The sequence below is a fragment of the Oculina patagonica genome, chromosome 4 (genome assembly GCF_052425735.1).
Source record: "Oculina patagonica isolate OP01 chromosome 4, crgOcupat, whole genome shotgun sequence".
Classification (NCBI taxonomy): Eukaryota; Metazoa; Cnidaria; class Anthozoa; order Scleractinia; family Oculinidae; genus Oculina; species Oculina patagonica.
In genome coordinates this window covers 6,719,443-6,746,926 of record NC_135761.1, presented here as the reverse complement: position 1 = coordinate 6,746,926, position 27,484 = coordinate 6,719,443, and the positions used below count along the sequence as shown (strand labels likewise).

At 38.5% G+C, this 27,484-nt stretch overlaps 4 protein-coding genes and 1 non-coding gene across 5 annotated transcripts in view; 2 read left to right on the top strand and 3 right to left on the bottom strand.

Moving 5' to 3' along the window:
- LOC144649244 (lysine--tRNA ligase-like) overlaps positions 1–4,998 on the top strand; it is a 40,041-nt gene extending 35,043 nt beyond the window's left edge. The window contains exons 15-16 of the mRNA XM_078508698.1: positions 2,298–2,441; positions 3,044–4,998. Coding sequence (XP_078364824.1) covers positions 2,298–2,441; positions 3,044–3,139 — 240 coding nt within the window. The 3' untranslated portion in view covers positions 3,140–4,998. The remainder of the gene's footprint in view (positions 1–2,297; positions 2,442–3,043) is intronic.
- Positions 4,999–6,538: 1,540 nt separating this feature from the next.
- On the bottom strand, positions 6,539–13,676 carry LOC144649241 (deubiquitinase OTUD6B-like). Its single transcript, XM_078508697.1, has 10 exons — positions 13,544–13,676; positions 13,129–13,271; positions 11,567–11,674; positions 10,861–10,998; positions 10,758–10,777; positions 10,297–10,342; positions 9,027–9,135; positions 8,064–8,125; positions 7,490–7,596; positions 6,539–6,744 (listed from the first exon to the last, which is right to left on the bottom strand). Exons 1-10 carry the CDS (start codon positions 13,617–13,619, stop codon positions 6,669–6,671), a joined length of 885 nt encoding a protein of 294 aa, XP_078364823.1. The 5' UTR covers positions 13,620–13,676; the 3' UTR covers positions 6,539–6,668.
- An 82-nt stretch (positions 13,677–13,758) lies between these two features.
- On the bottom strand, positions 13,759–13,897 carry LOC144652764 (U4 spliceosomal RNA). Its single transcript, XR_013570619.1, has one exon. It is a non-coding gene; the product is annotated as a U4 spliceosomal RNA (small nuclear RNA).
- A 3,783-nt stretch (positions 13,898–17,680) lies between these two features.
- On the top strand, positions 17,681–22,483 carry LOC144649261 (gamma-aminobutyric acid receptor-associated protein-like 2). Its single transcript, XM_078508733.1, has 5 exons — positions 17,681–17,840; positions 17,917–17,972; positions 18,042–18,120; positions 18,338–18,431; positions 21,521–22,483. Exons 1-5 carry the CDS (start codon positions 17,807–17,809, stop codon positions 21,609–21,611), a joined length of 354 nt encoding a protein of 117 aa, XP_078364859.1. The 5' UTR covers positions 17,681–17,806; the 3' UTR covers positions 21,612–22,483.
- On the bottom strand, positions 22,005–27,241 carry LOC144649263 (tRNA-specific adenosine deaminase 1-like). The gene is made up of 8 exons (XM_078508735.1): positions 27,056–27,241; positions 26,789–26,884; positions 26,197–26,251; positions 25,836–25,963; positions 24,296–25,210; positions 23,634–23,730; positions 23,428–23,514; positions 22,005–22,409 (listed from the first exon to the last, which is right to left on the bottom strand). Exons 1-8 carry the CDS (start codon positions 27,201–27,203, stop codon positions 22,262–22,264), a joined length of 1,674 nt encoding a protein of 557 aa, XP_078364861.1. The 5' UTR covers positions 27,204–27,241; the 3' UTR covers positions 22,005–22,261.
- Positions 27,242–27,484: the final 243 nt, after the last annotated feature.

Genomic DNA, 27,484 nt, shown 5'->3' with positions numbered 1-27,484 from the left:
ACAGTACCGCCCGAAACTACTTACCCATTTGCCGCGGTTATACCTCGGTCAAACTGCAGATTGATACTGCGTTCTCACCTCGGCATAGACGCGGCGTGCCGCGAAAAAAATCGCCGGTTTTACCGGGGTTTTTTACGGCAAGGCAATACCGCGGTAAACGGTGAGACGCGGTAGAGTTGAATAGGCTTATTTACCTTTTGTTTAGAGTTCATTAAGAACAACGGGCAAGATTTCACGCTTTCACGCTCCGATGATATATCGCACATCTCTCAAATTCAAAGAAACCACCGCTTCAAATCAGGAATGCAAATAGCCGGAACGTGACTTTTGAGTTCTTTAAACGTTTAAATGAGAAAGACATCTTTTAGAATAATGTTAGAGCTGCATCGCCGCTTGTAAACAAATGTTTCGTGTTCATGTCGCACATAACGTGTCGGATCGAAGACATGCTGCCCATTGCGCGTGTAGACTGATCTTGGAACTTGTCATGAATGAGTTGCATCATCTTTAAGCAATATTTTAATAGTTTCTTTGTGGTTCAGTGTGAGCACTTTTTTTCTTCGCTATAATTTTCACACAACACGGCGGCACGTGTCGCCGAAAGCGACGAGCGACGTAAAATATTCGTTTGCCTTCTTTGATTTCCTCGGGCTTCTTTCCATTATTTTAGTACTTTCAGTTTGGACTCAATGAAACTTTCCGTCGATATTCTCGCTATAACACAGTTACTTTTCACAGCTCTTAGTAAACAAACTCTGAACAGGATCTGGAGCGTGCGTTTAGAGTGTTGACATGTAGTCGGCTGTCAAAAAGTTATGCAAATTTCTCTTGAAATTTGACCCGTGCATCGGAGAAGTGAATTTTCCTTTCGACATCGCAACGCAGGCTACACCGCTTAGGAACGCTTCTCCTCGGGCTATTTTTTACCTTCGGAGCAAATAAACGAGAACTTTCGTTCACGTATTAAAACAAGATTTCTCAGCCTAGATTCTTTCGGCACGCTCCGAGACTTGTTTGCTAACTGATTGTCTGTTGTCGATATTATTGTCGGTGGCGTCACGGCGTAGTTATAAAATGATAACTCCGGTTTTATTCGGCGTAAATCGGTAATTTAAACGGTGAAATGATTTTTATAGGGAGAAACGATGTTCTATGAAAGTTTTTATGATGCGTTTTGGGCATTTATTAACTTTTTTGCAAGATACAGATTCTGTGTTTAGAACTCGCCGGCGAGTCTCATTTGCTGAAATGTCTATTGTTATGTACCCGGGTTTTGTAGAGTCACGGCAAGTTAAGTAGGGAAAATAATGATATCTCTAGTTCTGTACGGCCTTATTCGATGATTTAAACGGCGAAATGATTTCTATAGGTAGAATTTATGTTCTGTGAAGTCGTGAACATTTTTGCAAGTTCAAGTTTCGCTCTGGCGAGCGTCGGCGGCTTGTCTGATGATTGTCGCGATCGATTGTAAACATTTTAGCGTCACGGCAATTATCGGAATAATATCTCTGGTTCTATTTGGCATAAATCGGTTATTAAAACGATCAAACTACACTGAAACTATCAATATGAACATAGTTAGTAGAAGAAAAGGTGTTTTATCGAAGTTTCTATGATGCGTTGTGAACATTTTATCACTTTTTGCAAGATAAAGTTTTGGGCTGAGCGGTACTGTATCCGTAGTTGAGAAGTAGTTCAGTCGAACGATTGTTAAACTTGAATGAATTACTTTTCACGACTTGAGGGAATTAAACCGAAAACAATGGCTTGACATTCCCTATCAGTAACTATTGTTTCTTCACCGCGGTATAATGCGTCTTGCTTACCGCGGCGTTCGGTCACGTTCGTCCAAGACGAGGTTGAGCTTTCCGCGGCACCGCGGTGGATTCGCGGCACAACCGCGCGGCAAGGACGAGGTTTCACCGCGTGCTAATGGGTAAGTAGTTTCGGGCGGTACTGTAGGTCCCATTTCACTGGTAATTAGGAAGGGGTGCACCACTTAAAAAATGACATAACTGACTGTTTTTGCAGAATACCATTTGTATTAGAAAGCCGCAGGTCATCTCAGGTGGGGTGGGGGGGGGGGGAGGGAGGTGCATCCCATGCACCCTTCCTCTCGATCTGCCCCTGAGAATATGCTATTAACATTTATGGTTAAAAATTTGACCAGTTTGAAATGTTTACGGACAGTAAAAGACTGACACAAACTTGGTTTACAAGCATCAAACATTTCATATTATAGTAACAGAGAAATTGAAAAATTTGTGTGCATTTACCAAGTTTTTTCTTTCACACAGGACAAAGCTGCTGGTGATGATGAAGCAATGTTTGTTGACGAAACCTTCTGTACAGCTCTTGAATATGGCCTGCCCCCCACAGCTGGGTGGGGCCTGGGAATAGACAGACTGACAATGTTCTTGACAGATTCAAACAATATCAAGGTAAGTCTTAATTAAAAAAACTTTTAACAGTGTGCATCAGGTCTTGACTTGCTCCTGTGTAGCTTTTTTCTTGACAGCTAATTCAGGCCAGGTCTTGCTGCAAATTTGTTTCAGTGGTTCTGTCAAGCCCTTATCATTTTGTGCGCACTTCATGCCTTGAAACGTGGCAAAATAAACAGGCCTGGAAAAAAAGCAACACTAGGTCCTAATCTTCTATCTCGCACTCGCTTCTGTTGTGAAAATATTCAAACACAAGTAGAGATGGGTACCAACAATTCAGAACTTATTCTGTCATTCGCATCATGCATCATTTTGCTGAGCAAATTCATGGCAATGTGTGCAATGTTAATAAGTTGATTCTGTTCCACTTCTTTGTCATCATCTATGAGACATCAAGATAACTGATCAATCACTGATTTTCTTTCAAAAGAATATTAAATTATTCTTGTGTTAAAGATCAGACTAAGATGCAATGACATACGTGTAGTTTATATGCAATGTACATAACAATTCTCTCAACAATTACAATGAAAAATGTCTAAAGATCTTCAAGGAGAATTCCAGGGTCATATAAAAGTAAACTTGTACTGTGTTTGTTTCAGGAGGTGCTGTTTTTCCCAGCCATGAAACCAGATGAAGGTGGACCAGCAGAACAGAATGAATCAGAAGCTAATCCAGGAGAAAAAGACAAAAATTAAAATTCACTCAGACAACAATAGATTAATGAACAGAAAAATTCCATGCGATGGACATCAATTCCAAGACAAGCATAATCGCAAGTCAAGAGTCCATATACACTGCACAGGGATCATAACTTTTTGGTCTTTGTACTCACACTTTGTATTTCTTGCAGTGTGTATATGGGCACTTGTGCTTTCGTTTAGGCTTGCATCACATTCAAACGAATGCATTTAGAACATTTCCTTTTTGAAAAAGGAACAAGAAAAAATCACTTTAGTTTATGTTATTGAATGTCTAACAAGCAGTTGGTACTCTTAGGGTTTCTCTGACTTTTCTTTGGGCTTTTACAGTCGGGGGAACAAGTGCCTGTTGATGGCGGCATCACTTCTCTGAGAAGTGACTGAGCCCACAGTTTTCGTCCCAGTAGTTGCTAAGCAACATGACGAATTTGTACGCGCTATTGCTTTCGGAGAACTCGTGAGCGCACACGTTAGTTTTTGATTGGATGAAATAATTTGCAAACTCTTCGAGTGCTTAAAGGAAGATTTGCCAAAACTGGCACTTATTCCCCCGACTGTTTACCTGTTAAGGACGGTGCCTACTAATAACGAAGTTATTATTCCTGGCCGAAGACTATGCAAGAAATGTAGATGTTACCAAGGGCTATTAAAATCCAAAAAGAAAATTGGGGGTAGCCACGCAAATTTTCGGGATAATTAGGTTTGAAAACGGGAAAAAAGTGCTGACGTGGCATTTAAAAAAAAACGTAAAATAAAATAAAATTTTCTTGCAAATTCCATTTGAAATTGATTTTTCATGAACAAAATCATTAAATATAACAATCTTTAAAATAACTCACAAATAATGTCTTTTAAACTGCGTGATCCACGATTTTATTAACAAAATAATTGCGTTTGAACAATTTTTGACTCTAACAGCTTTCACTTGCACGGCCAGAAAATCGGCCTAATTTTTTTTTTCACTTAATCACAAATTAAACATGTGCCCTATAGACTTGCCACTTCCATTTTATAAAATAAAAATTAGGGGTCACCACCCGTTTTTAAAAGTTATACGAGTTCTTTTCAAGCTCTATCGAATCGTTTTTGGGGTCTGTTACATTTTTACTTTCCCCTCCCTAGCGAGTAAAATATTTGCATCTCGCGCGCGCACGCCATATGTAGTTAGCAGTTTGCGAGTTACGTTTGAGTGGTTAGCGATTTGTTTTTAACTGTTAATGTGAGCCATTTTTAGAGGTCAATGATAACTAAAATGTTGCTTTTCCGCTGTACCTGGCTTAGTATATGTCCATAAACTGGATTTCGTCGCAGCAGAAATCTTTCTTGATTTTTAGTCGCGCGCTTGGTCGCGTAGTTGAATTCGTCATTTTGAGCGAGCAAATTAATCAAAAGCGCGCGCGTCCAGTGTGTTCGATGCATTGCGTGATGCGCAGAACAAGTGCGCAGTAACAATAGGAGGCACCGTCCTTAAATGTAGTCCTTGGAGAGATTTAAGAATCACGTTAGTCGACGTGGTGCTTAATCTTTATATGGAACTGTAGGGCGGGGTTTGTAGAGTACATGTATGATATCTATAATTAAATAGCTTTGTATTTCCTAGTCTCCTTTGCAGCCAATGTTTAGGCTCGTCACGCAACACTCTCCACCTGCAATTGCAAGTGGGGAGAAGTGTCGTGTGATGACCCAGATTACGGCTGTGAAAGAGACTATACATTTCCTGTCGCAAATCACTATTTTAATTTTATTATTTAATTATCCTACTGTTCCATGTAACAATTTTTCTCATGTCAAAATTTTATTTTAATACTTGCAATTTCAGTGGGGTCATGATTACAATAAAAAACTTGCCAATTAAAGCGTGAGTCCGTTTGGTATTTACTAGTCTGTATTTTTGTTGTTTTTCAAAGTACTGAGCACTCACTCGTGTCCAAAACGTAGCAAAACGGCAAAATGCTAGCGAGGGTGTAACTTGCGATAGCCTGGCATACCAAAGCAGCAAAGAATACCCACGTGAAAACAGCAGGGAGCAGGGATGGCGCAGAGGAAGCAGGGGAGCAGGGATGGCGCAGTGGTGAGAGCGCTCGCCTCCCACCAATGTGACCCGGGTTCGATTCCGGCCCGGTGCCATATGTGGGTTGAGTTTGTTGTTGGTTCTCGTCCTTGCTCCGAGGGTTTTTCTCCGGGTTCTCCGGTTTTCCTCCCTCCACATAAATCAACACTTCTAAATTCCAATTCGATCGGAAATCCGAGGGCCACAGGTTTGTCAGTAGCAAGATTGTTATGTGCTACCCTCATAAAATAAAGACGATTTATTTAAAAAGGAGCTGAGGTTTTTGATGAGCTTCCTTTGAACGTGACTTGGATTACTTTTGAGCAGCTGAAGTTAACCCGCACAAGGTCATGCCTCGTACAGAGGCCTTTCTGGGCTATTATTTGCGGAGAATAATGGGCGCACATGGGCCCTCGCGCACGGCAAAGCCAATCTCGTCCCAGTACCTGTTTTGTTTGGTCAGCACCAAGAACGCGGACTCTGGCCAAGTCCGATTTGAGGATCCGCGTTTGTCTGTCTTTCGGTCGTTGTGCGCAAACTCGGCGTTAATTCCGCTCAAAGTTGATTGGCTGACAATCGATAATGAGCACTCTTCGCATGCTTAAAAATCGGAGTTCGTCACATTCTCGTCCCCAGAGGCCGCGATACCTGGTGCTGACCAGAAGGATCGCGGCCTCTGGGACGAAAATGAGTTGGCGAGAGCCCGCGCTTTTAGTGCTGACTCGAAGAAAAGCGGGCTTTGGGGACGAGATTGGTTCGTAGCAAAAGCCTCACAAAGCACCAGAATCAGGGGCACCCAACGGAATATTTCGTTAAAATATCTGTTCGGAAGACGATTTGAGATCTAGAATTTTCGGAACATTCATTGTAAATTTTTTTTTGCTTGCCTGCCTTTCCTAGGATTGTCGAATATCTAAAAAATGGTATAATTGTTCATTTTTAACGGATTTTTACTCTAAAAAGGTCACCTAGAATTTTCGGGAGCCCTTCTCTGGCTGGAATTTTTTCGAAAAGGTAAGTTTTGATCCCTATAACTTTCGGATCACTAGACTTTCAGCTAGGAAATCCGAACAGATAAAAAAAAATTAGGGGATAAAAATATGCCTATATCTACCGTTTAAATACTAAAATACGTTCAACGGTGCTATCTTTAAGTGGTTTTGGACTATATTCTCGATAGGTGCCCCTGCAGAATGGCTTTATAAGCCCCCGAGAATGGACTAAACGGCTTACAAAAAGCAGGATGAAGCTGATCATTTTCGGTCAAATTTGTATTCGAGTTTTAAGGGTCAAATTTGTAATCATTTTCATGGAATTGTTGTATATAAGAAAACAGCGACGTGGACTACTCTTGCAGTTTCTTTTATTGTCACAGATTTATGGCCCTTACATGTGCTATAGTACATTAAGATCGAATATATTCATTTGGAATAAATCTTTTTTCGCCGTCGTGCATTAAAATTAGTTGTGGTAACACTAGCTTTCAAAGCTTTCTTCTGCAGGGACGACTGAGTTATAGTGCTCTCCGAGACCATATGCATGGTGGTGATATCTAGAAGAAAAAATAGTAAATACTCATTTCTTAGATAGTAAACGGTACAGTCAACTCTCACTATAACGGACACCTTCGGGACCACAATTTGGTGTCCGCAATAGTGAAAGTCCGTAGTAGCTGGAGTTATTTTCAGTTATTGTTATTCGCCGGGACTTGAGCTCCTGACTGTAATGGCGAGGTGTCCGCAAGGCGGGAGTTTAACATATATTTGAAGCTCTTGGTAGAGGGGTGTTTACGGACCTGCAAGTGAATATTCTGCGGGAAACTCGTCCCTTCATATTTCGTGCGTACGCGCTAACATTAGACACCCATGAGGTTATTTGAAGACCAACAAATTGCATTTTAAATTTATGCATTCCGCCACGATGGATGTAACCTGCGATCAGGCGTTCTTTTTTTTCTCGCGGCGGGAGGAGAGATTTAAAAAAAGGAACTCCTCCCGCCGGGAAAAAAACGCCTAATCGCAGATTACGATGGACCAGAATTCGGGTCCGTAAGAAAGGGGTTAATTTCTCCCCCGGTGGGGGGGGGGGGGGGTATTTCATCTAACAGCTGCATAGCTTACAGAACAAGCGGTCTAACGGAGCCAGGGCGCCCTAACTGTAACAGGAGCAGCGTTAGGATGGAGAAATCTCTTTGTCCCTCATTTTATTAACTAACATTGTGTGTTTTCAGTGTTAAAGTATTATTTGATTTGAAACCTACGAAATAAAGATGATTTTACGATTACAGTTATACTTACGAGAGCAAGATTGGTTGTGAGTCATATTCCTCGCCTGTTGTTAGAACTGGAGAATTAGCTTGATAAACCTCTATAGGCATCTTGAGCGCTTGGGACAGAGCCTGAATCTATTGGAAAGGCAGAACCACGAGTTAATAAATTAACCTCAATAACGTTACTGCGGACCGTCATGTTGAATTGAGTCCCAGCTGATAAGGACTGTTTCATCAAGACAAAACTATAAGAAACTGACTTTGTTCGTCAAATCCCATCTGTCAGTTAATCTAATCCACACATGTCTGATCAGAAGTACCCTTAACATCAGTTACTCAAAACGCAGGCCGACACTACCATCTTCAATAATTATAGAACTGTTCAGGCACAGCCTCCATATTTCAACGCAAAGAAACGCGGAAGAAACATCTCCGCGCGCGCTTCCCGTTTTGCGCTGGCGTCCAGCTCTCTCGCAATTCTTTTCCCGCGTTCAACAATCGAAGAAAAATACGAGAATATAGAGGGCTGTGGACAGTCGTTCTTCATTTAAAACCTACGACATCTATCAAATTAATGATGCAAGAAATCAGTAGCAACCAACCTCCAGATGTCCTCCCCATGTAGCTGTGCCGGCGAGCTCTTCACAATAATGAACGAATTGATCTGCAAATCAAATAAATTGACATCTATACTATTTCGCCTGTGCCATTTTAATGCTTCTGCGCGCGCTGCAATTCAGTACTTATAGTAAACAGCAAAACCTGCGTTGACTTGCGTTGGGTGGCCAAACGGTGAAAAACTTGCGTTAACTTGCATGCAAATTTGATCCCGATCAAAGTCAACGCTGAATGCTTCTCGTGCGTTGATACAAACAATACGAGATATTGTAGTAGTAACGTAGTAAACGTCGGTTTCAATTCATTTACATGCTCTTCCATCGAGCGATAATACTAAGCGTTGACGCGAAATCGCCTGCCTCCCAATGCCCCCTCCCCCGGGTCCCAATGCCGTCCATTCAGCTGGAAGGTGATAACCTTGGGAACGACGTTCTATAAATAATAATAATTTTATACTGTGCACAACATTTTTCTTTGGAAGTTCATCTGCCTGATTGATCATATTTTTTTTTTATCCGAAGAAGCGTAGCGTCACCAAATTGTTTTCTTGGCATGCATAGCGCGAAAATGATATATGTTCCGTCGTTTATTTGTTTTGTATGCAAACTGATCTAAGTTTTTACTCTGCGCACGCTCTAATTGCTTATTCTGTTCATGCTCTTTCAATCTTTTTTTAGAGATGTGAAAGTCTGCGATGCACGCACTTTTGGTCATTTGTGCTCAAATCTGATTGGCCGACAGTCGACAATCGTAAAGGAGCACTCTGTATACGCTCAAGATATGATTATCGGCTGACTTGGCCAGAGTTGCTAGTGCAAACCAAAAACAGGCACTAGGGACAACAACACAAGATTGATGTGCTTACTAAATTTATCTTGTGTTCTTAAATGTCTATCATGTTAGTCATGGCATGGCACTATATTTTTATGATTAATTGGCTCACTTACCTGGCGTGTATAACTGTCCCGTCTTTGCATCTGTCAAGAATGGCAGAAAGTCATCTTGATGGTTCAACATGTAATCTGCCGCAAGTTTTCTTAATGTTTGCATCTCGGTCTAGAAAACAACGTCATTTTATTACTATAATTAATTAGTAAAATACTAAGCAGTTCCAATCTATTATCATAAGCTGAAATATATATTCTTATTACTGATCACTGCACATTTTTTTTGATGCAAGTTGTGAGAGTTTGATGGTACAGCAAGGCAATATCTCCTATAAATAGATGATTTTCTCTGTTCATATTTAATACTTGTTTGTTTGCAGTTGCGCTAAATAAATACTGTAAGACAAAATCGGCAATGGGTACTGTATATTGTCTCAAGTGTGAAAAGGAAAGACTTGCCCCAAGTCGTTTTTTCTTTGGAGTTGGCTGGGAAAAGTACCGGACAAAATAAGACAGAGAGGTGTCTTGAAAGATGTATGACTAAGCTAAGAATGTCTTGAAAGATGTAGACTAAGAAATTTACCCTCTTTGAAGCAATTTAAATGCGTTATACATGGTCGGGACCTCACTGCGCTGGCTGCTAAGGTCAGTGACTGTCGGGGCTGCAACCTTTGCCAAGAATGACTGGCCGCCAACATTACATGTCATAATTTTTAATTTTTAACATAATTTTAATTTTTATATTTTAATATAGTTAAAGAAACAGAATTTTAATATATAGATTGCTAATTTGTTAATAGTTGTAATTAGTTTTTTTTTTGTTTTTAAATGTATATAAATATTTTCTATTTTTTTTAGTTAGGCAGGTTAGGTGTCCACAATTAGTAGAGGGGACTTTTCCCCTCAGCTACTACAGTTTGACACGATAATAAAGTTATTACTATTAAAATATTATTATTATTATTATTATTATTATTATTATTATTATTATTATTATTATTATTATTATTATTATTATTATTATTATTATTATTATTATTATTATGTCCCAAGAAGAAATAGGCTTGATTTTCGCCATTCTCTCAAGACTAGTACTAGTCTTTGTTCCTCCTCAAGAGAGCAGAGCATGGGCTCTTTTCCCAAACAGCGGCTGGTATTCGAGCCTAAAGAAGATGTTACAAGTATGTACCACTAGATAGAGCCCATTTTTTACCTTCTTTGTTTGAGATAGGGTCAGGAAAAATTGATATATTAACTGACACTGTATTGCGTGAAAGAGGGGACACTGTATTACGTGGAAGAGGGGATAGGGTGTGTTTTATTTCAATACCTGCTGATTTCTTCTGGACAGCTGATCGGCAATAGCATTGTACAAACTGATGAAAGATGAAGAAATGAGAGGTTAAAACAATTAATAAGCTCCCATGGAAAAACCACAGTGCCGCAAGTTGCTAAAAGACATCAAATGTCACTGGACAGTTTGGTTTGACACACATGACAATGGAGAGTTATAGATGCAAACAGACATCTAACAGACAGACAGACAACAGATGCATGGTAGGTTGATGGAGAGAGAGACAACAGTCAACAAGAACATGTAGTTTTTATAACATCTAAACCACTCAAATTTTCATCTGGACAACATGTGCTGGCTGTCTTTTCATTGTCAGAAAAATATTGGTAGAAGAATAATAAAGAAAGGCCTAGCATCTGGTCCTCAAGGCTAAACAATATTTTTCTGTGGTGGAATTTAATGTTGATCATTCTTTACAATAACATATTGTTACATACCAATTTCCATCTGGAGTAATCTGAGAAAAGAAAAAAACAAGACAGATCAGTTAACTAGCATGGCAACCAGCTTCAAATTAATGTCAAACTCCCTGCAGCATACCTCTTTTATAGATAGGCTTTTAGCTGTTAAGATTTCTTTAAGTTTCTCAGCTTCCACATTACGTGCACTGTCCACATTTTCCAGTTCTGCCTTGGCAATTCTTTGTTCTCTTTCCTTTTCTTTAGCAGCCTTTTTGTCCTTATAACAATAATAAAAGTCACAAACAACAGTCAAGTGTATCACAACACGGGCAGATCTAGGGGGAGGGTACAGGGGCAGGGCTCATCAAAACCCCCGTCCGGGACAAGTAGATTTTCCTGCCGGGCAAGTGACTTTTCATGTTCACTTGCCCGACGGGCAAGGACCCTGGCAAACCATCAATCAACTTAATTCCATGAATTATTAATAAGTTTGAGAGCCTGGGCAAGGGGGGGGAAAGTGCCCGGGCAAGCAAAATTTGAGAGTTACTTGCCCTATGGGCAAGTTGGAATTCAAGTTTTTTTCAAGCCCTGAGGGGGTTACGTACCCTTCCCTGAGATGCCCTATGTCTATTCACTTTTAAAATTTGCTGACATCACTAGTCAGTTACACCATTCCCTAGTGGTGCACCCCCTCCTAAGAAAAATCCAGGATGTACACCCCTTCCTAGGAAAAAGAAAGGATCTGTCCCTGCACAATGTGTTGTACACAATGTCCTGGCACATTTTTGTCAAGGAGTCTTTTACTTAATCAGTTAATTGTTAAAAGTAAATTATGATAAACATACCCTTCTTTTCTGTGCCTTTGAAAGTTTTGATTGTGTTTCACTGTTATCTGCATTAATCGACACAGCTTCCAACTCCTCAGTAACATCTAGTACTTGATTGGTTTCTTTCTAAAAATAAATAAAATATAAGAACATTTCTGGCAGACTTCATTTAATTGGCATCACAGACAACATGGTTTTATTGAAGAATGAAAGAATGGCATTAAAGTCATGGTTTCATCCCATTAAAAAACAAGATTTTCTGGAATGATCTTAACCATTGATTTCTTCCTGTGCAACCCTTAATGATACTTTGAAGGGTAAAAACACAGGGAGCCCAGGCTCACAATATGACCACTTGGTCATGTCAGTAGCAAAATCATGACCCATAGTCATATCATGAGCGTGGTCTTCCACAAGGTAAAAACATTGGTATTCTTTCCTAAACAGCCTATCAGAGGGGCTTTTCCCCCACAGCTACAAAATTAGACATGTTAATAAAGTTTAAATTATTATGATTACCTATTAAATAAATTTCAGTGATACCAAAACCCTCAATTTACCCCAGGGGGGTACTCCGGCTTGTAAATGACGGGGATGATCGAATGGAGGCAAAACTCAGGACCCAAAAAAATCCCTTAGTCTTGCGACATAACCCAAAAAAATCCCTTGCAAGAAATAACCCCCCAAAAAAATCCCTTGTCAAATTACCCCGAAATTGCCAGGAGGGCAGTAATCTAACGCAAAGAAAACCATAAAAATTGAACGCTCGTGTTTGTTTATTCATCATACCATAAAAACGCCAAGGCCGTGCCAGGACACTTTAGTTCGTTTTTAATAACCAAAAAAATCCCCTATATTAATCAAGTCACCCAAAAAAATACTTGCCAGATTTTCCAACCCAAAAAAATCCTGTAATTGAAAATTTCAAACCCAAAAAAATCCTTCGATCATCCCCGTCATTTACAAGCCGGACTACCCCCCCTGGGCAATTTACACCCCTAAAAGAGATGACAAGCACCCCCATCCCTTTCACATACAAATGAGAGTTCACCTTCCGGGATATTTTCTAATAGCAATATACAGCTATTTCAATTAACGTTGTCGGGTCAAAGCTTAAAGACAAGTCTGAAAGGCAGTATGGGTAGAAGAAGAGGGCAACTGCACATGCTGAATACTAAATTATATAGTGACATGACAAAAGCGAATTTGCACGTTTTCTATTTCTTCAGACATGTGAATCAAGGTGGTTTAAGCCACACTGAATTTTAGAAGAGTTTTTTCAAAGTCAGAGCTAAGCGACAGTGAACGTTAAGCTACAGAAAGGCCTCCTGATAAGAAAAACAAACTCTTGAATTCTCCACGTGCGAAATACAAATTTGTGCATTTAATGAAACTTATATGCAAATTTGTAGTGTATACCCAGAACACCATACGGTATTGCCTTTTAGCTTTAAGCTTTGACCCGACAACGTTTATTGAAATAGCTGTATACGGTACCTACTCATGGCTAGCCTTTATGATGAGCTATTGTTCTTGCTTGTTTACTACATGAAAAGGAGGGTTGCACAAATGATACTTACTGTTGAATCATTTCTTATTTCTTCAAGTTCTTTTTTATGCCTGTTAGTTAATTCTTCTTCCAGCTTTGCGATCTCCAAAGTAATTTCTTTCTTCTTCTTTTTGTCGCCCTTTGGAACAGAGTGTTTCAACGACTGGATTTTTGCTATAAAATAGAAATTTATTGAAAATGATACACTTTATACAAAGGTAAGTGTTACAAATAATTTAGAACTTCAATTTAATGCAAAAATTAACAATAATTCAAGGAAGCAAGAAATCTTCGGTAAAGTAACAAAAGATATGGCAGCCGGCAGCTGTTCTTACAACAATAATTCAACAACGACAAAACGTGTTACACAATCAACATCATGAACTGTCATGAAACATCGCACGTTCATTTTCCATGAAAAATGAGATAGCAAAAGTGTGCAATACCTTGCAGTTCTTTCGTTTCCCTTTTGTGCCTTTGAAGCACGAGTTCTACGGACGTTTCCTCTTCTTCGTCCGCCATGTTTGCTGAGATGGTATTACATGAAGATGAGGAAAACCGCAGATCAGTTTGAGCAGGGATTCGCTTCGTCACCAGGTGCTCTCGGACAAACGTCGCACAGACGTTGGCTAATAACTTTTCTTCTTCATTTGTTGTAGGGTCCACGTATGGACCGTCAAAAATTGCAAAGCCGACTGTATTTCAAGTCGTCTTGCGGGGTATTGGGAAAAGTTTTCAATCAGCAATAACCGCGCCTCGGATGAACCTCACTGGCTACGGTAATGCCACTGCGCAAAGCTAAGGAAATCGAGACGCTATTGAGCTCATAAGGAAGGCGGCCATTGGACAATTGTGGGACACGAAATGACACGCGCATCTTTCTGATCTTCTTCAGTTGGCCAACCATAACAGCAAGTACTTGGTCTTTCTGATCCGAATTCCCGTTAATTTGTTTTTTAACTGTCTGTATACAAGTAAAATTACTAAAAAATATATAATAAGCCAAATCGGTTACAGCGCCTGCGCATTGCTATCATTCACGTTTTGCACTGATAGCGGTCTGATGGAGCTTGCTAACCAACTATTAAAACAGCTATTGGTTACTAGATAATTAATGCTTGACACTGAAAATCAAAATGTTACTTTATTTCTAAAGCATTTAAACTGTCAATATAATCACTCACTGGACAGGCAAAGATATTCGAAATAGTTTTTCCGTAAGCTCCGTCAAATCTTTTGAATATGTTTTTCATCACTGTATATAAATGATGCCTGTGCTCATTACAAAATTAAAACTTAAATCGCCGGTGTTTGGAGGAATAAAACTTATGCTTTGATCTTTGATGCTTCACGCAAGGTGATGGGCTAATTTCTATTTGCCCACGGCACACCCACCTCTTTGCGTTCGCGCTTGTTCTTCAAATCCAATGCGGTTTGTATTTTGCACGCGCTCTCGACGATAGGCTTTTATAGATTGTGCTCCTAAAAGTGGCATATTATGCTACTAGCAGTGCTCAAAATTTTGCCAAATTTTGCCAAATTATGCCAGAATTCCCAAATTATGCTTCTGATTTCCGAAATTATGCTCACAAAATGACGTAGATTCTATACATAGAGGTGCGCAATAACGACACCAAATTATGATGTTTTTTAAATAAACTGTTGTTGTAAATTTATTTGTGTTTATGGCAGTTTATCACGGCCGTCAGCTGTCCAAATTAGCTGCTCGCATCTCTAAACCGTTTGTAAAATGCCTCCAACGACTTAACAATCACAATTGTATAGCTAAAACACGCATTGCAAGAACAAACTACCTAAATTTCATTTATTTCTGTAGAAAGTACACCATATTTACTACATTTTATGAATTTATGCTCCAAAAAGTGCTAAAAATTGCTAATTATGCCGTGGCAGTGCTCGTTTCACAAATTATGCTTTTTAGCTCCAATTATGCCAAAAATTATGCTAGCACAATCTATAAAAGCCTACTCGACGAGCTGGAGTTATAGCGGACATGGGGGACTTGTGAACAGTCTAGGCTATGGACATAACAAAGAAAAATTCTCGTGTTGCGTCGGCAGGCAATTAAAATTCAGCCTAACACAATAGACATCCTTACGAGGCTCCGGGGAATACACCCCATACACAAACTCTATAGTTTATTCCCCAGAGCCACATACTGAGGTTAATTTTTTTTAGACTGAATTTCAAAGGGACTATGTCATGGATTTTAACAGATTTTTAAACAGCAAAAATTTATATTTGTGTCGTAGGAAACTTAAAAGTAATGGTCCATTTTTATTAACAATTGCTATTTTGGAGTACTCGAACTGTTTAAAAGCGGATGGAAATGGATTGCAATTTGAAAACGTTAGCCAACGTTTTCAAAAAGTTTCCGCACGCCGTTAAAAAATCGATATTTATAGCCGAAGTTTGATTTCTATCCCCAAACAAAGGTTATATATTTAGTTCAAATGTTCAAAGATAATGTTTTTCATGGGTAAAGTTGCCTACCACTTAAGTCAGAACAGTTTGGACCAAAAATCTGCGAAATCCCCGTGAACCGGGCTATTGAAATCGTACGTACAAGTGTTATCTACCAAGCGTGTGGAAATATTTGTGCCGAATTTTTGTTTTCTCAGTCACGAACAAAAGAAGTGATCGAGGTTAATAATTTTAAAATGACTACAAACTTGTTAAATACGAAAGAAAAAAATTGGAAAAGGCTTTTAAAAATGGCCAGGGTCCCCGAGTCCGGATGAAAGCCCAACAGGCTCGTGCCTTGAAAGTCCGGCCAGGAGCCTACACAGCATGAAAATATAACTTTACCGTGGTGTAAAGCTCAAATAAAGCTGGCGTAAATTTAGAATTTATTCAGCTATACGCTGACTTTACATTTTTTAAAGCTGACCTTTAAACCAGCTTTTCACTCATGTTTAAAGATTGCTTAAAGAGACTAAAAATTTTAAGCCAACTTTAATTTGGCTTAAAGTTCCTTAAATGCCGACTGGGGGTTTAACGGCCTTTAACAAAATTTAATTGACAGTTTAAAGTTGGATAACAAACTTTAAGGAGATTTAAGCCACCTTTAATTTTCCATAAATCTCCATTTTCATGCTGTGCTAGTGGGCTCCTGGTCCGGCCTACACCTGAAACCGGCAGAATGTATTGAAACAATCAGTTCGCATGGCTGTACATGTACTGGAAACTCTGCAGGTTTCCATTTTGCTCCTGGCTTTTTGCTAGGGTTTGTCTTTCTGCTGGCTTTATTCGTTGCATAGTCTTGGACGTTTGCCGTCTGTATTAGCCAAAGGGCGCAAAAAGACAGTTCACATTTATGTACGTTTTGTGGATATATATTTAGTTCACGGGTCACGTTTTTCAAATTGAAAGCCCAAATTAAAAAAATAAATTAATACAAAATATACTTGTAATAAAAAGCAGAAGAAACGATTTTGATAACCCCAACAAAGCGATTCCTGAACAGTGCCTGGGCATTCGCCTGACATTATTCCATGAAGTCTCAGCGACCACATGGAATGCAAGGCCGTAAGAGGACCACATTAGTTTCTAAACTTCTTTATAGGCTGTTGCTCTACACTAGGCTTTGGTAGATTGTGCTCCTAAAAGTGGCATATTATGCTACTAGCAGTGCTCAAAATTTTGCCAAATTATGCAAAAATTATGCCTGAATTCCCAAATTATGCTTCTGATTTGCGAAATTATGGTCACAAAATGACGTAGATTCTGTACATAGAGGTGCGCAATAACGACACCAAATTATGATGTTTTTCAAATAAACTGTTGTTGCAAATTTAGTTGTGTTTTATGGCAGTTTGTCTCGGCCGTCAGCTGTGCAAATTAGCTGCTCGCATCTCTGAACCGTTTGTAAAATGCCTCCAACGACTTAACAATCACAATTGTATAGCTAAAACACGCATTGCAAGAACAAACTACCTATTTTTTTTTTATTTCTGTAGAAAGTACACCATATTTACTAAATTTTATGAATTTATGCTCCAAAAAGTGCTAAAAATGGCTAATTATGCCGCGGCAGTGCTCGTTTCACAAATTATGCTTTTTAGCTCCAATTATGCCAAATATTATGCTAGCACAATCTACCAAAGCCTACTCTACACTGGTGCGAAAGCGGAGGATTACGTTATAGATGGAAGCATGACAACGGAAAAAACATGAATAAATAGATTAATTAAATGACAAGAGTTTCTTGATCCCGTGGGGAGCCAACGTATCTTGAAGGATCCCGAAAGAGAAATTTCTGTTATGATGACCAAGTTTTGCGAGTTTCGGCTGACTGAACCAGGTTTAGAAAGAATGGCACATTCACCGATCTGCAGTAAAGCCAACGGAAAAATCTTTGGTTGTTTGAGCTGGAAACAATGACACGGCACTTCTAGACCGTTTGTTGCAGTTGTTGGTCTTTGGTAAAACCTATTTTTAGTTGCAGCATATATTAGCCGACATTGCAGCCTATTTTCGCCTATTTTTAGTAACATTGTCAACAATACCGCTGACCCACATATTGCGCCAAATATGGAATATTACACAATTTAATGACGTCACATAAGAAAATAACAAAAGTCACGTGTTCAAACATTCGAAGCGACTTACGCAGCACAAATCGATATAAAAAGTCGCAGCAGAACGAAGGGTTATTGTGGTGTTTTTAGGTTAATTTTCGACTCAAAATGAAGTGGACCTTCAAGGAAGAACATTCCTTAGGTATTTGGAATGAACAATGCCTTCGTTTCTGCAATTTTTGCTGTTATTTTAATCGTTATTTCTTGGGGTGTTGCAGAGTCGAGATGCCATGAATCTGCGAAGATAAGGGCGAAGTATCCCGATAGAATTCCCGTAAGTGTTGTGACTTGAAGTGATATTTTCGTCTGTAGAAAGCAAAATTAACTCCTTCTTTCTTTGCAGGTTGTTGTCGAGAAAGCTCCCAAATCCTCCATTCAAGATATAGACAAAAGGAAATTTCTTGTTCCTTCAGATCTGACAGGTAAGTGAAACAAAGTAAAACAGGAAATAGACACGACAGACCGAAGCGCAATTCGTTATTTCTTTCAGGTTGAAAAAAATGGCGTTTCTCCTCTTCTTCTACACTTAAAATGTCTTTCATTATTTACAGATTCGTTCTCGTTTATGTAGCATTAGGATTTATACTCTCCCACTGATAATTCTATTAGTAACCCCGTCTTTATTTTTTTTTCTCGCAGTGGCACAGTTTATGTACATCATCCGGAAGAGAATTCAGCTTCCTCCCGAAAAAGCGATGTTTCTTTTCGTCAATAAAGTTCTACCAACAACAAGGTTTGTTTTAAAGTCATCTGCTTGCATTGAAAAAACTTCTATTTATTGTATATCATATACTTCATATTCAAGCGATAATGTAAAACCTTGGTTTTTATGGGTAACGTAATTTTGCAAACCAACCCTCAAGTTTGTTTACATCTTTGTGCCCTAGCGCACGCAAATCGAAATAGCTAGCGGTGCTTTCTTTCTTGTAATATAGCGTGGTTATTATTGCCATGGATTGAACAAAACCCAGTAATTAGGCCTTCGAAGGATTAAGTTTAAGAACCAGCTGGTATTGAAACTGTTGCAGAAAGTGGAATACATGCCTTCGAGATGTTAATTGAGGATACTTTTACTTTGCAATGGCCATGATTTCCATTTTAAACTCGTTCAATTTCGAGGATAAAATTGACATACTTTGAACGATAAAATCTCCCTTTTTACAGCTGAGAGCTAGCAAGGCTAAAAGTTCTTTGTTTATTATCCATGTATATCCCTTTGTTTGTGTCATCAAAAGAAGGGACCAGCTAAAAGTGTTCCTAATTTTAATTTCGTGACAGTATAAATTCAAAATTAAACTATAAAACCTAGAACTTATCTTTCGTGATCGAGTTCATTAAATTTTGCTTAGCCTTCTTTATACTAGGCTAACAAAACAACTCTAGGGAGTAGAGGGTTGTTTAAAACTGTAAATTTTACATTTGCTGGTGGCCAAATGTATAATTCATTTTCGAGTATTGGCAATACGGACAATGTGGTTTACTAAATGTAACTCATGTTGCCCTGTTTCTTCGGGGACCTGTCTCCTGGAAATTGAAATTAAATTGTTTCTGTTTGAAAGAGATTTATATTTAGTGCAAAATTGTTCTTGAGCAAATCAGATATTTCCAGCTTTTCAGAAAGAAAAGCAATTCTAGAATAAAGAACATTTCGTAAGATTTTTTAACTTAAAAAAATTCAAATTACTTCCCATATCACAATTGTTGTTGCCCTTTGACTTATTTCCCAACTAAAGTCATATCCAGTAACAGCTTATGAGGCCCAATCTGTTATTTTTACTGACTCAACAATAGTTTATGCTCAAAAAGTCTACACCATGTATTGCTCTTTCCTAAAAACTTAAATATAATGGCAAATACTGATTTTCTACAAAACCAACCACCGATAAAATGCAGTTTTAACCAAGAGCTCTTAACTGTTTCTTATCACAAAGTGTTAATGATTACTTGCTAGAAAAGAGTACCACTTTTGTTAGGGGTTGAATTGAGAGTCCTTGAATTTTGGTAGGGATGTTGCACAAAAGCTGACATTTTGTGACTGACGTGACTTCTTATCTTATTTCTGTTTGGGCATGTATCAGAATATTGCAAGTGTACTTGCACAAAGATTTTCCACCAGAACTGGTGCTCATTCTCCTGAATAAGAAATATAAAAATGTCTCAAGTTTGTACACTTAAAAAAATACCCATCCCTCCCATGGATTGAACTTTTCACCCCAGTGGAAATTCCAGTATACCTTTATACTTGCCTAAAAACTTTCATTGGGTCTTAAGACCCCTTGGATGGTGTTCAAAATTAGCATGATTGATGTAGGCTGAGCACATTACACTTCCCCCAAACATCTTTGTGTTTGTTGCCTGATATGAATTCCCTTTGTAGCTGTATGCACCAGTGTAGATGGGCCTTAGTTTGTTGATTGTAGATCAACAGTCCACATTTGAACAGACACAAGTTCTTGTGTGGTGTTGTTGTGCAATGCACTATACTCTCATAGTAACCTGAAATCATACCCTCCCTCCCTACTACTGCTGCGGGGGAAGGAGGGCATGATACATTTGCTTGTCAAAAGTCATGTAAAAAGAACCAGATTCTGTTTTTTTGTCTGATTGGTCGAGAAACAATACTCAATGGAGCGGTGTGGACTGATTGGTTGTCGTATTTCAACGAGACTTCCTGTCAGAAGCTGGTTATGGCAAAGACGAGTCACGTTTACTGCGAGGACGAGTTCTTTTCTGCGTTAGCTGAAGCCCTAACAGATTTCAAGTGTAACTCTCTGAAGGCAGAACAAATAGAGTGAGCGACAATGCGTAATAATTTTGGTTCCGTGAAGATGTTTTTGTTGTTCTTCGAAAACAATACTCCAGAGATGTTGGAATGTTTACAAAAGCGACCGATCCTATCTGCCGTAAAACAGCTCTTGTTGGTGAATTCCTTTTTTTGTGTGTGTAAGCTGAAATAAAGGGACGGCATCCAGTATAACTGATAAATATATGTTCGCAAGCGCCATCTCACCTTGCTACTAAAAGCATTTTTATCTTAACACGGCGAAGTTTAAATACAGGCTGTACATATGTACAATTTTTCTCCAGACGTTTTTCACGCCTTGTGGAAATCCGAGTCTCGAATTTGCCGCCAACTACAAAGAGTGGTTTGACAGTTCGACGACACATTAAGTTTATTTAAATTAGGGGGCGGCTGGCGGCCGGTTAAATAAATGTATCAGGCGTTCTTTTTTCCCTCTCGCTTTCGTAAAAAGAAAAAAGAACGCCTGATCGCAGGTTACTCTCATAGTGCCTCTCAAACCCAGTTCTATAACTAGGTAACATTGAATTACAGTAGTGCCAGGGGTGCCCTGACCCAGTTGACGGGTGGCAACCAGAAATCGACAAAAAAAAATTTGAGGGGTTATTAGCAATAAAGTCAATTTTCACCTTACAGAAACCTTGCTATTATAGACACCCAGTTATTACGGACAGGAGTTGAAGTACTGGACTCAGTTGTTTGAAGAGTGGATATCAGTATCCACTGGATAACTCACAATCCCACAGATAGCATAGTTTGTTTTGTTAACACTTATCCACTAGATAGCGACTTATCTGGTGGATAGCATTATATTATCCACCCTTTGAACAACTAGGCCCTGGCAAATAAAAGTTACTGAAAAGAACAGTCTTTCTCTATTATAGACACCAAATTGTTGTCCAGATGGTGTCAGTAAAAATAGGAGTTTACTGTATTACTAGGTGCATCACCCCACCTCTTTTTACTTTAAATAAGGTAGGCCAAATTGGCATCACTAACTATGGTGCTCTGTTTCATTTTAGTTCAACAATGGGTTCCATCTATGAAGAACATAAAGATGAAGACGGATTTTTGTACATTGCCTACAGCGGAGAAAACACCTTTGGAATGTGATCAGTTCAGACTTCTAGCTTGAACTGAACTTTTACCTTTGAACTGTCAGTTTTGCTATCAAATTTATTTTGGGAATTATTAGCTTAATAGTCTGGTTGAATATAATTTTATGTTGGTTTAAAGAAACAAATGGAAACAGTTATTAACTGGTGATGATTTTCTGGGTTTTTCTGTTTGATACACACAACAAAGTGTGTAGGCTGAAATGTTATAAAGTAAAGACCAAGTCAAGAAAAGTAAAGCATTGTCATGAAATTAAAATTTGACTTTTGTAATGAGAGCTTTGGATTGTAAACTAGCATAATTATGAAAGGCGCAATATTGTAAATACCGTATGTAATCTGACACACTTGAACAAAGCAAGCGTAGCCTAGATAGTAACATTAGTCTCTCTTTTTAACAAACTTTAATCAGATATAGTCATCTTTAAGGTTTGTTATCAATATTGTGAAATATACTCAAGAGATGTGGTTTCAGCATTTCCAGTTTCACAAACAAGTTTATACATTTCCCAGCAGCAACTGATGAAAAGCTGGAATCCGTATCTTGTGATCTTGAATCATTAACTTGTAAGAAGTGTTTTTCCTCTGATGCCTTGTAAAAACTGAAATTACATGTCATGTAAATTCCAAACATCTTTTTTTTTACAATCAGGAGATTTCCAATCCTGTGAATGTCGAGAGTTCCTCAGGCTTAAGAGACCAAGAAGGAAATGCTGCAATGAACTTCTCTCTGGCATCATTGTAGTTGGATGCTCTTCTTTTTGCCTCTCTGTAATTACATGCTATTTGGTTTTGTCTGGAAATACAAAGTCATGTACATGAGCAATTTTGATGTAACCTTCAATAAATAAATTTGTATTACCAATCTCATATTCTGCATGTGACTGTGGTTTGATTTTATTCTTTTACATGTAGCAGAGATTCCAAATGAATGAAAGCATAAAAATCAACTAGGGATAGTTTGAATCTGACTTTAAAATTACATGAACTGGAAACTTGGACTGAGATAACTATTAAATACTGTTGGCCTTAAAATTACATGTACTATCAATGATAATGAGTCAGGAGAAACATCCCGTAATGACTCAAATAAGGGCTGCAAAGGAGACTATCCAACACAACACGTGCTAACTTGATCAATTTAAAATACAAACGTAATGAGATACATTGGACCTCGTACCATTATTTAACCTCAGAAAAGAAAATTACCAACTGATAAATGATGTGGGCTTATGGAATGCTGAAAACATAATTATAATGCATTTAATGATGCCATGATTGACACGATTTATGCTGGAGACAAATCATCCGTCAAACAACGTTAGTTTGTGTGCTCAAATAACTTGTCTGTAAAAGTATGGGCAAACAGATGAATCATCCATCCAGAAGAACTATCTGCTTAGTTGGTCTTGATAGATGAACTGCAGAGATAATTTGTCTTAATAGATGAACTACAGACTGAGATAATTTGTCTCAACAGATGATCCGTCTGTCAGCTGATATTTAAACAGACAAATTATTAGGTGAACTACTGTACCGGTACATGTATATACCACCATTACCCAAATTTGTCCGAGATGGGTGATTTGTCTCAAGACTAACTGAACCCATTGATGGCAGCCAAAACATTTTGAACTCTATTTGATACAACAAAGGAGACCAGCATCATTTTCCAGTCATGTTTTGACCTCTTTTCTTAATGTTGTGTCTTGTCTAACAGATATGTTTTGCAAGAGGTCACCTATCCAACTAAGGTTTGTCAGTTTAATAGAAACAGTCTCAGTAACCAGCAGACCCTGGTAGTTAAGTTATACCTTAAGGAAGCTGGAAGTTTTCCATCAGAAATGCTGCTGACAAGAGCTTTAAAGGTATCAAAGAGACTTGCTTTGCTTATGCAAACCCTGCAAAAATAACGTGAAGTACAAGTTACAAATCTGTACATTTGATGAATACTTATTCAAATAGAAGACACTGATCCCCTGACTTGCCATTTATTGTGACTGGAGTATTTACGGTTTACCTTGCTTTAGACGATGAAAGGTTCTTTTTAGTAACACCCTGTCTTAGACCATTAACAGAGACCTCATGGAAGAAGGGATCTTTGATCCAGATAATAGCTGAAAATAGTAGAAGAAAAGAAAGAATTGCTTATTAAATAGTCCGTACAACTGACTGAGCTCATTTATTGATTGATTGATTGATTGACTCTGACTCAGACTTAATTACATGTGTGTCATTGCAAGCTACTGATTGTATTGAATACTGCCATACTGACAAAAAAAAATATTAATAAATCAATGGCACAGTCAACCCAGTGAATTCAAGCTCAATACAGAATTAATACCAGGTATCAACATGTTTTGTTTTCAACAAGGTTATGTCATGTACATGTACTGGCACTAGGGGTGGATTCAGGATTTTTGAAGGTGGGGAGGGTGGATGATAGCAAGGGACTACCAAATTATACATTAAATTTTCCTTGGGTATGCTCCTAACCATTGCCACTTGATAAGGGCGAATTGAATTAAGTAGGCTTGCCTACAAGAAGCGAACAACCTTAAGAATGTCTAGATGGGTTTAGGGGAGTGGCTAGCCACCTTATCTGACCTCCCCCCAAATCCACCCCTAATGTGAAAAAAAATAAAAATAAAAAAAAATAGAAAAACACATTACAACATTTACCTGTGGAAGAAGGTGATAGCTTACTCTGACTGTGTTCCATTACTTTACTTTTGCTATGTTCAAACAAAACATCTGCCTGGAAAATCTTGGGCTTATGAACACAGAAATAATCAGTCAAATTCAAAGGGCAAACAAGAGCTCTCTCATAGATACCCCTCCTCACGGCAGCCTCGTCATAAGGGCACCTTCCAACAATGACTGAAGACAGGTAAAGTGGGGACGTCATGAAATATGACAGAAGAGCCCCTTGACAACCAAGAACATTCCATTTCATTATTTTGTCACTACATGACATTGATAATGTAGGATCACCACGCCCTGGTTTAGTGCGTAAAACACCAACAGTGTGGTATCCTAAGCCAGATTGACGAGGGTCTTGTTCACCACCTGGAACACATTTTGCTCCAGTTCTGTGTAAATCCTTGTACTGTTTATTATAAGCTTGTTCTTGGTTAACATTGTCAGGCACACCTCCACAGTTCTTAGTAACATCGTCATGAATATTTGCAGGATTTGGTTTTATTACTTTCTCCTTGTGGTGATTACAGTTATATCCTACATTTTCCAAATAACCGGCATCACAGCTACACGAATCTGACATCCCTGAAATTTCCTTTAAGGTTTCACCATGTTCACTGCTACTCTCCTGAATGAATTTTTTATCACTGTCTTTTTCTGCCATTGATATCTCATCTGATCTTTCTGTCGATCTCTCTGACATAAAATGATCTGTCAATGAATTATCAGCAGTTGTTTCCTTTTCCAAACAAAATTTCTTTGCGGGGTTCCTTCCTGTAGAAGTTTCAAGACAAGAATGGCATCTTTTCTTTAGAGGTCCAAGGTTTTGATTTTTTAATAGGGGGACAACCAATGTGTCATCTTCTTCTGCTTTTGGAAATATTGATGCATCGCCACCTGAAAAAAAGTGTTGATTGTCCTGAGTCAAAAGAATTCTTATAATAAAAATTATTTATTTCAGCTAAAAATTTTATACATAATTATTAGAATTTATTTATTTTAAATATTTTTATAGAGAAATTCATTGGAAAGTTTAATAAATCAAATGCATAAAAGATTACAATTAAGCTCAAACAGAGCTAAATAAAAGTCCTGTCTTGCCTGGGAAAAGTAGTTTTCCTATACATGTAATTAAATATAACCTTTTATGGTTCTGGCCTGATGGGCAAGGGCCAAGGCAAGCCATCATGCTGACTTACTTTCAAAACAGAAAGTAAACCTAGGCAAGGGCATAACTGCTCTATGAAATTGGTGAATTGTTTGCCCAAAGGTCAAGCTAAAATTCAGACAAGATTCAAGAAATAGAAATGATTCTCTCACTGCACAGTCAAGCAATCTGAAGCTGAAGGTCACAGTACAATGCCTTTCTGTGAATATCTTCAATAAACTGCTTGGTTTAGACTTAAACACTTATAGTGTTATACATATACTGTACACGACTGTACTTGTACTTAAGTCCAAAATTGTGTCCTGATCAGAGAGTGCTACAAACAATGTAAAATATATTTTAAAAAACACTCACAAGGTGTGTGGGAAGTATAAAGATGGAAGGACACTCCATTTTTCAATGAACATAACTTGCTGTCTTCTTGGTAAACAAATACACTTGATTGCTCACTGTAAGCATACTGCAATTGCTGGTAAAGATACCTTAAGAGAAAAATAATTCAGCTGTTGAAGGATACATCTGCAGACAGTGTTATCATGCTTTTGACACTCAAGGAAGGTAAATAACTGCCCGAGAAAGTGCGAGCTTGATAGTGCCTTTCCCTTTGAGAATTATATTGGAAGCAAGTTTTACTAGTAATACGCATATTTCTATCCTAATATTTTGTAAAAAGACATTGCTCAATTAAAATTAACAGGTAATCAAGGGGCCACACCTGAGAAATCCTCTTCTTGCAATCACTTCTGCATGACTGTCATTTAAAATGGCTCCTGTAGAGGTATCATAACTCATGTTGAGATCAAATTAATCTACTTACTTATGCAATAAGATAAGGGGGATAAAGGGGGGAGGAGGTCTATTCATACAAGTAAAAATAGTGCCAGGGAGTTGAAAAGAATTATTTGGGGGGGGGGGGGGTTTCTTGGGGAATTATGCATGTTTATCATATGGGAGACATGGTGGCCTAATGGTTAGCTCGGTGGACCCTGGATTAAGTGATCCAGGTCTGAGCTCAGGCCAGAGTTGTTGCATTGGGATAACCCTGCGATGGACTAGCATCCTATCTAAGGGAAGTAGAAACACTCCTGGTTACTTAATGCTACAGAAGCCAAGATAACTTCTGGCCTGTTAGGCCAGAGGTTTTCTGCAGACTGTGGGAGAAATCAGGCTGAGGGAATTATCGTATGATTATATTTGTGAGGGGAGTGGGTGTTAACTCATAGCTTGATTCAAACTACTTTGTCTAATTTTTTGGGGGGTACAATGTATAACTCCCTCTGGGGCTTTTTAACAAATGAGACGGGTACCTTGATTACTCATTTTGTATCTTCCAATGCATTTGGAACCAGTTCCCATAGAAACCACATCCACAGAGTACTCTGACAAGTATTTACCATTATCATCTAGTAAATGAATAAAGTCGGTCAGAAGTAGGGGTCAGAGTTTAAAAATAGTTGTAGGCAATTGTTTGATCGATATGTGGGCAGCGGTAGAAGATGCATCTAAACGTGTTATCTACTTAACCACAATGATTATTTTAAGACACATTAAAATGGTTTAAATTTTCGATTCACCTTGTTCCCGAACGAGTACAATGGCTGCCAGCAAAGTCCACTCATGTCCCTCTTGAGGTTTTCCCTTCTTGTTCAACTTCTTGAAATGCTCGCAACACAAATGAGCTACCTTGTTGGAAAAGTGCTCATCTTCTTGCCAACAAGCCATGGAGCGAAAAATCAAAGGTATTCAGTTAGCGGCGAAAAAGAAAGTTATAAAGAGCTATTGAAGAACCGAACACGGAACGACCACTTTTCTTCCGCCATCTTGGACGAGATTCCACTGTAAAGGACTGGGCTTAGGGAGTAAATAAATACTAAGTAGAGAGGTGTAAAGTAACCACTTTTTTGTCAAGGGCCTTGTCAAGGTAAAACAAGGTATTTTAAGATTTAATATGGCAAGATGTTATACTTAGCAGTAATTTTTCAGGTTATCTTTTCAATTTAAAA

What these genes read in the sequence shown, in the direction of transcription:
- LOC144649263 (XM_078508735.1), bottom strand. Translation starts at nt 27,203, where the DNA reads ATGGCTTGTTGGCAAGAAGATGAGCACTTTTCCAACAAGGTAGCTCAT. An exon ending in TTATACTTCCCACACACCTT is followed by an intron (nt 25,211 to 25,835) that starts GTGAGTGTTTTT and finishes ACTTTTTTTCAG; the next exon opens with GTGGCGATGCATCAATATTT. An exon ending in AAACTTCCAGCTTCCTTAAG is followed by an intron (nt 22,410 to 23,427) that starts GTATAACTTAAC and finishes TTGTATTTCCAG; the next exon opens with ACAAAACCAAATAGCATGTA.
- LOC144649261 (XM_078508733.1), top strand. Translation starts at nt 17,807, where the DNA reads ATGAAGTGGACCTTCAAGGAAGAACATTCCTTAG. An exon ending in AGTATCCCGATAGAATTCCC is followed by an intron (nt 17,973 to 18,041) that starts GTAAGTGTTGTG and finishes CTTTCTTTGCAG; the next exon opens with GTTGTTGTCGAGAAAGCTCC. An exon ending in TGTTCCTTCAGATCTGACAG is followed by an intron (nt 18,121 to 18,337) that starts GTAAGTGAAACA and finishes TTTTTCTCGCAG; the next exon opens with TGGCACAGTTTATGTACATC.
- LOC144649241 (XM_078508697.1), bottom strand. Translation starts at nt 13,619, where the DNA reads ATGGCGGACGAAGAAGAGGAAACGTCCGTAGAACTCGTGCTTCAAAGG. An exon ending in CAAAGGCACAGAAAAGAAGG is followed by an intron (nt 10,999 to 11,566) that starts GTATGTTTATCA and finishes TATTGTTATAAG; the next exon opens with GACAAAAAGGCTGCTAAAGA. An exon ending in AAAGCCTATCTATAAAAGAG is followed by an intron (nt 10,778 to 10,860) that starts GTATGCTGCAGG and finishes TTCTTTTCTCAG; the next exon opens with ATTACTCCAGATGGAAATTG.